Source organism: Nicotiana sylvestris, chromosome 8, assembly GCF_000393655.2.
Source record: "Nicotiana sylvestris chromosome 8, ASM39365v2, whole genome shotgun sequence".
Classification (NCBI taxonomy): domain Eukaryota; kingdom Viridiplantae; phylum Streptophyta; class Magnoliopsida; order Solanales; family Solanaceae; genus Nicotiana; species Nicotiana sylvestris.
The window spans coordinates 60818380-60830514 of NC_091064.1; the positions used below are offsets into that span (position 1 = coordinate 60818380).

The 12135-nt window shown below is 42.7% G+C and overlaps 1 protein-coding gene across 1 annotated transcript; it reads left to right on the plus strand.

Moving 5' to 3' along the window:
- Window positions 1-6872: 6872 nt before the first annotated feature.
- On the plus strand, window positions 6873-7451 carry LOC138875103 (uncharacterized). The gene has a single exon (XM_070153923.1). The coding sequence runs from the start codon at window positions 6873-6875 to the stop codon at window positions 7449-7451; it is 579 nt and encodes a 192-aa protein (XP_070010024.1).
- The last annotated feature ends 4684 nt before the right edge of the window (window positions 7452-12135 follow it).

A 12135-nucleotide genomic window follows, 5' to 3' on the forward strand; every position in this document is an offset into this window, starting at 1 on the left:
GAGAGAGCAAAAGAGGCCCCCGATTGAGGACATGCGCCCGTTCGTGTGGGAATTCAAGGGAGAGGAACCTCCAAGGAGTCATATGCACAAAAGGTTTGGTTTGGTGGTCGATTTTCTGATTTAGACGAGATGGTAGCTGATCGTGAACGTGGGGAGGTAAGCCTCACATACCTTGAGTGGTTTCACAACCAGGCTATCCCGAGCAAAGGACAGAAAGATCCATACGACACATAGTTGATTGGGAGAAGGAGATCAAGGTCAGAGTTAGAGAAACCAGAATGGAAGCGGAACAAGAGTTCCAATATCGTATTGACACTTTACAAGAAGATAAAGGCATTCTAGAGACAGCCATGGACGTACAACAAGTTGATTTTGAGCGGGAAAAGGCTCAATGGGCAAGAGAGAAACGAGCACTCAAAGCCCAAATTCTAAGGAAGAACATAGTCACAACCGCTCAGCAACAAGAAGAGAAAGAAGCCCAGTTCAGGGTAGTCCGTGATCAAGAGCGTAGAGGTTTTGCTCCATTAATCCAAGGTCTGAGGGATCAGATAGGGGAAGTTGAGTCAAGCAAGGAGAGCCAGATCGCGGAGTTTGAAATAGAAAGGCACGACTACCAAAAGTTGATCAATCAGTTAGAAGTAGAGTTGCTAGAAGTTCGGCGCTAGAAAGATATGGCCTTGTACCGCGAGCAGGATGCGCTGGATCTAGCTGAGACCCGTGGTCAGCAAAATCAAGAGTTGCATGTGGCTCAGGAATACATTAAGAGAAAGATCCTCGAGTTAGCCACATATACCTCAGGAGCGTGCAGGAGTTGTCAGGGAATGACGCCTGAGCGGTTTGCATAAGTATCATTGAACGTTGCTCGTCATATATCTACAGACCTGGAAAGAATATACCGCAATGTTGGGGGTCAGCCGCAGGAAAAAGCGCCTTGATTACAGCGATGCTGGTGGATTTCTACTGCAAAGATCAAAGTCTTTTTTTTTTAGTTATCAGTCCTTTGTTATTCTTGATCCTGTAAGAGTCTTTTGGTGTTTTGAGTCTCGTTGTTTTGCCTTTTATCCTAAAAAGTCTATTTGAGTCAAGTCTGGTCTTGTTTATCTTTATGCAATTGCTTCTTCTTGAGTCTTGTATAAAAAATAATATATATATGAAAAAGATTTTGTTTAGAAAAATTCGAAAATGAACCCAGAAGATGTTTGTTTTGTAAAAAAAATGGTCATGTCCCTGAACTATGTAATGATCTGATTCATGCGGTGACATGATACGTAGGCAACCCACAAAAGGTTCGATCAAAATATTTTTCAATGAATCTAAGCTGGGATCAAAATGGGGGGAGTGTAACTTGTTAAAAAAGGGGGGAAGGCGCCAATAAGAAGCAACTTGATAAGCCGGAATGAAACATGAAGCCTTCCAAAATGTATTTTAGAAACGGTGATGATGTTAGGAGCATGGCATGTTATGTGTAATTCATATCTATAAAATGTCTAACCCTAACACGTTTGTTGTCCCTTATAGAGAGTAACTTTAAGGTGGTTGGTTTGTGGTGAATCTGGCAACAAATCATTACTTAACAAGATCTAAGGGACCAGTAGTAATGGATAACAACGATGAAATCGAGTTGGTCAGTGGCAATCCACAAGGTCAGTTAGTTTAGTAAGAGTCGGAAGAAATAAGAAATTGAGACAACAACTGTCAGATGTATATCAAGCTTGGGTTTCCGGTCGACCTCCACCCCAGGGTCCTTCAGAGGGAACATCCACCATACCCCAGGCTACTCAGACACTGCTCCATGCAACGAGCGATCCCATTCTACCACCATGGTATGTGCCAAACTACAACCTTCATGCTGCCCCCGGTACTTTTAATATGCGACCTCCAGTCGCTCCGTTTAGGAACACCCCTCTAGTTGTGTCTGGCGCACCGGTATATACAATACCACCGCCACCACCTGTGACGAGACCCAATAATTAGCCACTACCTCAGGTTTATGATGGCCAATACTACTCCCCAAATATGGCTTTCAGGGCCTCAGCTCCCTACAATCAGACTCCTCGGTACGAGTCACCAACGGAAAATGAAAAGCCTGCAAAGACAAGTGAGCCGGATGAGATGGCCATGAAAGTGAAAAGTCTTGAACAAAACATAAAGAACATACAGGGAATAGGTGGTCACAAAAGTGTCTCGTTCAATGATCTGTGTATGTTCCCTCGCATCCATTTGCCACCAGGTTTCAAGACCCCAAAATTCGAAAAGTATGATGGACACGACGACCCTATCGCTCACTTGAAAAGGTAATGCAACCAGCTAAGGGGTGCAGGCGGAAGAGAAGAATTGTTGATGGCATATTTTGGGGAAAGTCTTACAGGGGTATCTCTCACCGGCATGTCTGGGATGACATGGCACAGGCCTTCGTCAAGCAATTCCAATACAACATTGATATTGCGCCGAATCATAATTCTTTGTCCAATATGAAGAAAAATCTGACCGAACATTTTAGGGAATATGCCATCAGGTGGAGGGAGCAAGCTGCTAGAGTTAAGCCACCCATGGATAACCACGAGTTGATCACTGTTTTTCTGGAAGCTCAAGAGCCTGATTACTTTCAGAACATGATGTCCGCGATGGGTAGACCTTTTGCAGAAGCAATCCAAATAGGGGAGATGGTCGAAAATAGCCTCAAGACCGGTAGAATTGTAAGTCAAGCTGCTATCAAAGCCACCACCCAAGCTATCCAAACTGGGTCGGGAGGTTTGGCAAATAGAAAGAAGAGAGATGAAGGGTCCATGATGGCTTCGGGATCTAGGGATTTCAAAGAGGGGCATCACATCATTATGTGCAAGTTCAGCAGGGGCAATCCAGCTACCCTCAACATTATTATCCCCAGTCGATTCCTCAATACTCTGTGGGCCCACCATAATATACAGTGTTCAATGCTCAATTATATGCTCGGCCTCCCAATCAACAGGTACAGGCACCAGCTCCAAGAGCCCCCCGACCTCAGCAACAAAATTTTCGGGCACCCTACAATGCTCGTCCTAGGCAGGATTACAGTCGAGAGCAGAGGCCGGTGGAAAAATTCACCCCATTGGCTGAACCATACTCTAGTCTTTTTCGGAAGCTGAAACAGATGGGCGTGATTGGACCCACGCTCCCCACCATATGCATTCCGATTCACATGGATTTCAAGCAAATGCTAGATGTGAATATCATTCAGGTGCCCCGGGGCATAACACGGATGACTGTTAGACTCTAAAAAGAGCTATAGAAAGACTCATCACTGAAAAGTTGATTGTGGTAACAAATGGCGAAGAACCTCCCAATGTTACAAACAACCCATTGCCAGCACACAATGATGTTTATTTTGTAGGAATGATTGGACGAGATCTGGAATGTAGGCTATTTAATCGGGCAGAGATGACTGTGGGAACAATTTAAGAGGGAACCAAATGGGATGTAAGTCTGATCCAAGATGTGCCATTGTTTGTTAAAGGCGCCCCGAGTTCAGAAAATGTAACTTTATTTGTTCCCAAGGTCACGAGATTGGAAGTTCGCTCTAATGTTCCAAGCCCAAGGTTGTATGTCCTTGGAGGCCACCCCATCACAAGGAAGAAACAGGGTAGTACAAACGGTATAACAGAGCCGATCATAATCAGACCTGCCATGCAACCCCATGTGACAAATACAAAAACCATTCCTTGGAACTACAACAAAACTGAGATGACATACAAAGGCAAGGAAATCATAGAAGAAGTGGGGGAAACTAGAGGTTTAACTCGATCAGGGAGGTGTTACTCTCCAGAGGAGTTGAGGAAGGCCAAGCAAATCAAAGAAGGACAATTGCCAATAAAGAAATCTGTCACGGAAGAAGAGGCAGAAGAGTTTTTGAAAAAGATGAAAGTTCATGACTACTCAATCATTGAACAGCTATGAAACACTCCTACCCAAATATCTCTACTATCTCTGCTCCTACACTCAAAAGAGCATGCCCGTGTACTAATCAAGACCTTAAACGAGGCACATGTCTCAAAGAAGACCACAGTGAATGAGTTGGAGAAGATGGCCAATAGATTTTCGAGGTAAACAGAATCTCCTTTGCTGATGATGAACTTCCCAAGGAAGGAGCCGGGCACAAAGGGTTTTGCACCTGGTCGTCAAATATGAGGGGCATTATGTAAAGCGAGTCATGATCGATGGAGGCTCGAGTGTAGATGTATGCTCTCTCTCTACTTTGCAAGGCATGAAGATCAACACAGATAGAATCCGACCCAGCAATGTTCGCATCCGGGCTTTTGATGGTTCAACGAGAGATACCATTGGGAAGATCAACCTCACTATGACGATTGGGCCGATTGACTTTGAAATTGTCTTCCAAGTAGTGAACATGGAAACTTCTTATAACTTTCTTCTTGGAAGGCCATGGATCTATATGGCTCGACCTATTCCATCCACATTGCATCAGATGGTCAAGTTCGAACACAATAGGCAAGAGATTATTGTTCACGGAGAAGACGAGTCATCCATTTATAAAGACCCATTAATCTCGTGCATTGAGGCAAGGAAGGGTGTGAGTCCATTGTCTATCAAGCTTTCGAAGTGGTTTCTGTGGACCATGTTGAGGAAGGAAAGCCCATTCTGTATCCTCGTCTTTCCACCACATCTATAATGGTGGCTGCAGTTATGATGAGACAAGGTTATGAGCCAGGGAAAGGCTTGGGGGCATCATTGCAAGGAATTTCAGAGCCTATTTCTCCGTTCGGTAATCGGGGTACTTTTGGTTTAGGCTTCAGGCCAACACAAGCAGACAAAAACAAAGTCAAGCACCACAAAAGCATGGATGGGTCTTGCAACAACCTATCCCTCACATTTTCTACACTTTTGTCAAGCCACGACTCCAAGAGGTTCAAAATTCCTCGGTGCATGCAAACATTGATAAAATTTGCCATGGCCTCAGCCAGATGTTTTCTGAAGTGAATATGATCCAGGACGGTGAAGGCACTAGTCGTGCCGATATGCAACTAATTGACCCAGACACCATGCTCACCAACTGGGAAGCAACTTCTCTCCCCACAAGGAAGGAGTCTTGGTACTTTGCTTTTGCAGTTTCTTTTTTGTATTTTTGGATTACTTTCAGGGTTGTAATCCAAACATCTCAGTGTGATTGTTTTATTTTAATGTTAACCCTTCTATCCTTTCGAATTCAATGAAATGCAGTTCAGTTTCGTATTAAGTTTTGTATCTTTCCCTTTTCCTAATTCCTGTCATTTTATTCCATTTCAGTTTTGTTAATGCCGTCTTTAATAACATGATATGCATGAGGAATTCACGCCCAGATCTTAAAAAGCTGTCTAATATCAAAATAATGCATCAAGAGGTGGAATATGATGAAGATGAGGTTGTTGAGGAAATAAAAAAAGAGTTGGAACAATTTGAAAACAAGCCTAAGCCCAACCTCAATGAAACTGAGCCAATTAATATCGGAAGTCTTGAAGAAATTAGAGAAATGAAGATAAGCATACACACCGAACAGAAAACCAGAGATGCCTTGATTTAACTTTTATTTGAATACAGAGATGTGCTTGCTTGGTCTTACGATGATATGCCAGGTTTAAGTGTCGATCTAGTGGTTCATGAGCTTCCTACGTATCCTGATTTTCCACCAGTCCAACAAATGCAACAAAAATTTAAAACAGATGTGAATGACAAAATCAAAGAGGAAATAATGAAGCAACTGAATGCCAATGTGATCAAAGCTGTCCGATACACCACCTGGGTGGCGAATGTTGTGCCTGTGCCGAAGAAGGATGGAAAGACCAGAGTCTGTGTTGACTACAGGGACCTGAACAAAGCAAGTCCAAAGGATAATTTTCCTTTGCCAAATATCCATATTCTTGTCGATAATTGCGCAAAGCATGAGATACAATCATTCGTGGATTGCTATGCTGGGTACCACCAAATTCTAATGGATGAATATGATGCAAAAAAAACTGCTTTTACCACTCCATGGGGTACTTATTGTTATAGGGTCATGCCATTCGGTTTAAAGAATGCAGGGGCTACTTACATGAGGGCCATGACCACCATTTTTCACGACATGATGCATAAAGATATTGAAGTATATGTCGATGATGTCATCATAAAATTAAAGACACAGGCTGATCACGTGTGCGATTTGAAAAAGTTCTTCGAACGGCTTCGAAGGTATGACCTTAATCTTAATCCAGTCAAGTGTGCATTTGGGGTTCCATCTGGGAAACTCCTCGATTTTATAGTCAGCCGAAGATGCATTGAACTGGATCCATCTAAGATAAAATACATTCGAGATTTGCCACCTCCGAAGAACAAAAAGGAAGTCATGAGTTTACTCGGGAGGTTGAACTACATCAGTAGGTTCATTTCTCAGCTCACAACCACATGCGAGCCCATCTTTAAGTTGCTAAAAAGGATGCTGCTATCAAGTGGACGGACGATTGCCAAAAAGCCTTTGACAAGATTATCTGTCAAAACCCCCTGTACTGGTCCCACCTGAACCTGGTAGGCCTTTGTTTTTATATCTATCAATGATGGATAATTCCTTTGAATGTGTTCTGGGGCAACATGATGCAACAGGCAAAAAGGAACAGGCAATCTACTATTTGAGCAAGAAGTTCACCAATTATGAGGTTAAGTACACCCTTCTAGAAAGGACATGTTGTGCCTTGACTTGGGTCGCTCAGAAGCTGAGACATTATCTTTTGGCCTACACTACTTACCTCATATCCAGAATGGATCCTTTGAAGTACATCTTCCAAAAGCCAATGCCCACTGGCAGGCTCGCAAAATGGCAAATCCTGCTCACAGAGTTTGACATCGTCTATGTCACTCGCACCGCGATGAAAGCACAGGCTTTCGCAGATCATTTGGCAGAGAATCTAGTTGATGATGAGTACATGCCACTTAGCACATACTTCCCAGACGAAGATGTCAACTCAATAGAGGAAGTAGTTTCAGACGATCACCCTATATGGAAAATGTATTTTGATAGTGCTATCAATATCAAAGGAGTTGGGATCAGGGAAATCCTCATCTCGCCTATTGGACATCATTACCCTGCAACAGCCCGACTTCGGTTCTTCTGTACCAATAATACGGTAGAATACGAAGCTTGTATCTTGGGTTTGAAAATGGCCATCGATCTGGATGTGCATGAACTATTGGTTATGGGAGATTCTGACTTGATTATCCGGCAAGCCCAAGGTGAATGGGAGACTCAAGACATCAAGCTTATTCCATACAGACAATGTGTGCAAGACTTGAGCAAAAGATTCAGATCCATCGAGTTCAGGTACATTCCCAGGTTTCACAACGAGCTAGCCAATGCCTTGTCCACTTTAGCCTCAATGCTACCTTATCCAGGCAACACTCATGTTGACCCACTAGAAATCCAAGTTCGGAATCAACACGGTTATTGAAATACAATCAAGACGGAACCAGATGGTGAACCATGGTATCATGACATCAAACTATTCCTGAAAACAAGAGAATATCCAGAGCATGCCAAAGGAGATCAAAAAAGAACTATAAGGCAGCTCGCCAATGGTTTCTTCCTGAATGGGGAAATTCTGTAGAAGAGGACCCCAGATTTAAACTTGTTGAGATGCATAGGTGCTACAGAAGAAGAACGGATCATGAGTGAAGTGAATTCAAGGGTATGCAGACCTTACATGAATGGATATGTTTTGGCAAAGAAGATTCTGCGGGTAGGGTATTATTGGCGTACTATGGAGCGATATTGCTTCAGATTTGTTCGCAAGTGTCACCAATGCCAGATTCATGGTAATCTGATTCACTCGCCTCCTTCGGAGTTGCATCCCATGTCCTCTCATTGGCCGTTCGTTGCTTGGGGAATGGATGTCATTGGGCCGATCGAGCCAAAGGCTTCAAATGGGCATAGATTCATTTTCGTTGCAATTGATTACTTCACCAAGTGGGTGGAGGCTGTCACTTTCAAAGCAGTCACCAAGAAAGCAGTGGCAGATTTCATTCAGTCCAACATCATCTGTCGCTTTGGTATCTCAAAGACCATTATTACTGACAATGCAGCCAATCTAAATAGTCATTTGATGAATGAGGTATGCGAACAATTTAAAATCATGCATCGCCACCCCTTACCGGCCAAAAGCCAATGGAGCCGTTGAAGCGGCAAACAAGAACATCAAGAAGATTCTTCGGAAGATGATCTAAGGTTCCAGGCAATGGCATGAAAAGCTGCCTTTTTCTCTTTTGGGATACCGCACGACTGTTTGCACATCTGTTGGTGCAACTCCGTATCTTCTTGTATATGGAACTGAAGCTGTAATACCCGTTGAAGTCAAAATTCCCTCTCTCCGAATTATTTTGGAATCAGAGATTGAAGACATTGAGTGGGTCAAGACCCGATTAGAACAACTGATGTTGATCGATGAAAACAGCTAGCAGCAGTGTGTTTTGGCCAATTGTACCATCAAAGAATGGCACGCGCTTACAATAAGAAAGTGCGCCCAAGGCAGTTTGAGGTAGGCCAGCTGGTGTTAAAACGCATCCTTCCGCACCAGGTGGAAGCTGAAGGAAAGTTCGCCCCGAACTGGCAAGGACCCTACATCATCAAGAAAGTGTTACCAAAAGGGGCCTTGCACTTGGTAGATGAAGAAGGACGAGTACCAGACATGACTATTAACGCAGATGCAGTCAAAAGATATTATGTCTGATATATACCCACTGTAGAATTTCATGCATTGATTTTCTCAGATTGAAGTGACAAAGGCTATCATTTGCTCGCTACTCCAAATAGGTGACACCCTTTTGTTAAGCCTTTTGATCCGTATTTTTCTACCTGTGTACTTGAAAAAAAAAGAGCCAAAAAGCCAAAAAAAAAAATATCCTTGCATTGAACTACATGAGACCTGATTCCGAAAGGATACGTAGGCAGCCTTACCCTGGGTTCGGTCCCATCAGAACAAAAAAACCCATATTCCTAGTACTCCAAAACTGGGGCAGAAGTTTGTTTTATTTCACGGTTTTTCTGTAAAAAATGATTTCCAAAAGTTGTAATTCGTTTCAAGGTTCATTTCGCCTTTTTACCTTTCAAGAGCTTCTGATCGATATGTTTGAGAATGTTTGAAGTTCACATGCCAAGGGCGTTGGGTAACCTCCCTCATGCAGTATCTTAGTCAAAAAAATAAAATAAAAAAAAATAAATAAATAATGAGAGAGTCTTATCAGTGAAAACCTATACGGGCACTATAAGGCAACAGTGAACAAAGAGATGAGAGAGTCGTATTGGTGAAAACCCAGATGGGCACCATAAGGCGAAGGTTAGTAGAGAAATGAGAGAGGTTAGTTAGCAAAAACCTGCAAAGGGCGCTACTAGCCGAATAAGGGTCTTCGATTCTCCGGCATGAGCACAACCAAGAAAAAATTCAAGATGAGCATTTGCGGCATATTTTGAGAATTAGACAGCTTAGATAGATCAAGCGTCCAGTTCAAAATGCATGTCATCATTCATTGAAGTCAGCACATACCTCCAGATAAGTCTCCATATTCCTTACCCCAAAAGGGACACCTTTTGTTTAAGCACAGTTCTTTTTGCTTCCAATTATTATTCTATTTTTACCCATTTTTTCTTTGAGTCCCTTTTGGTCTAATCCTGCATCAAAATTGAAGCAAAGAAAGGGCTGCAAATCTGGATACAGTTTCCCTGTAATGTCAAGCACAATTTGGGGCATATATGGCATTGACGAAGGCACAAATCCATCTGTGATCTCATTTGATAAGGCGAACAAAGTGTCTCAAAGAAACTGAAAAGGTCTCCTAAGCAAAACCTGCTTCATAAGAAAAGTTGATAAGCACTACGGACACAAACTGATACTAGGTGCAAGACAACTGAGCTTGATTTTAAAGAAAAAATAGCCTTGCCTTAGAGACAAGAGTAGAGGTACCATGGACATCTCGGTACCATGCTGACAGAATAGGTTCTTTGACAGCAGTGGCCGTAAACCAAGATACTCAGGGCATCAAGGCCACAAACCAACCACCACTTTGAAAACTCACAAAATTTTCTTTGTTTGAAGCAGGAACAAAGCATGCAGAATGGTGATTCTAAAAGAACGAATGTCACCAAACGTAAGTTCCTTAAAATCTCCATTTTTCTTTTACTTTCGGCATACGTCACTATTGTTCCCACCTCCTATTTTTATTTAGCTTAACCCAGGTAGACCCTTTTCGCCTAGGGGGATCCAGCTCATAGTTCCGGGTAGAAGTACTCTTCGCTCACGTTATTTTTACGTAGCTTAACCTAGGTAGAACCTTTTCGCCTAGGGGGATCCAGCTCATAGTTCCGGGTAGAAGTACTCTTCGCTCCGGTTATTTTTACGTCGCTTAACCCAGGTAGAACCTTTTCGCCTAGGGGGATCTAGCTCATAGTTCCGGGTAGAAGTACTCTTCGCTCAGGTTGTTTTTGGGCAGCTTAACCCAGGTAGAACCTTTTCGCCTAGGGGGATCCAGCTCATATTTTCGGGTAGAAGTACTCTTCGCTCAGGTTGTTTTACATTAGTTTAACCCAGGTAGAACCTTTTCTCCTAGGGGGATCCAGCTCATAGTTCCGGGTAGAAGTACTCTTCGCTCAAGTTATTTTTACGTAGCTTAACCCAGGTAGAACATTTTCGCCTAGGGGGATCCAACTCATATTTCTGGGTAGAAGTACTCTTCGCTCAGGTTGTTTTTACATTAGCTTAACCCAGGTAGAACCTTTTCGCCTAGGAGGATCCAGCTTATAGTTCCGGGTAGAAGTACTCTTCGCTCAGGTTGTTTTACATTAGCTTAACCCAGGTAGAACCTTTTTTCGCCTAGGGGGATCCAGCTCATAGTTCAGGTTATTTTTATGTAGCTTAACCCAGGTAGAACCTTTTTCGCCTATGGGGATCTAGCTCATAGTTTCGGGTAGAAGTACTCTTCGCTCAGGTTGTTTTACATTAGCTTAACCCATGTAGAACCTTTTTGCCTAGGGAGATCTGGCTCATAGTTTTCGGGTAGAAGTACTATTCGCCCAGATTTGCTTTTGTTAGTTTAACCCAGGTAGAACTTTATCACCCAGGGGGATTCAACATTTTTTTGGTCAGTAATACAGGGTGCCAACCCCTGGTTACATTTCCTTTTCAATAATACATGGCACCAACCCCTGGTTACATTTCCTTTTCAGTAATACATGGTGCCAACCCCTGGTTACATTTCCTTTTCAGTAATACATGGCACCAAGCCCGGGTTACATTTCCTTTACCAGTATAGGGTACGCTAATACCTAGCTGAGCTTTCCAACATAGGGTCTCCACTCCCTAGTACACTTTTAGTATAGATATAGGGCCCACTGCCCAATCCCTTTTTCTCAAGGATACACAATCCTGATTTTATTGCTTTCAATAAAGAAGTAGTTTAGAATTTTGTTACAATAACTCACGAAATTTTCCTAGTGAAACCTGGGGCAGAAAAATTACGTTCGTTTGTTTGCTTTGGTGTCTGAGCAGGTTTTACCTCGAGGCACAAGGTTCGAGATGCCCAAAGAATGAGTCTCAATCCAGAATAAAGAAAAAGGAAAAGAAGTGAATCCAAAGTGCAGAAGCGAAGGAAAGATGTGGATTGCTCAAGACATAGTTGAAGTCACAAACTCTGCATGTTCCGTTTTGATCTAAAAAGCTAAAGAAGAATGAACCAGCGGTTGCAGCTAACGAGCATCAAGATTCAGATCAGAGTCTGCAGGAAGAACCGTCCAAGACTCAAGATCAAGCTTCAGAAGACTCATAGATAGGAATCTTGTAACTCATAGCTGATAGGCTTGTTCAGTTTTTTTTATGTAATAACAGACTTACGGACCAGAGCCTCGACGGAACCTCACTCGACTTTTCAACTCATCATTCCACAGTTCTCCTTGAACTACACGCGACCTGATTCCCCTATAACCCGGGATATATAAGTTGTCCAAAACCAAGACTCGGTTGCACCCTTTCTTTTTTCTCTTATCCTTATTTCTTCCCTTTTGAATAAAGATATGTTCAAAAATTAGTTACATGGCTCACCTTATCTTTGCTCGAAAACTCTTTATGTTTCCAAGCAAAGAGGGGCAGC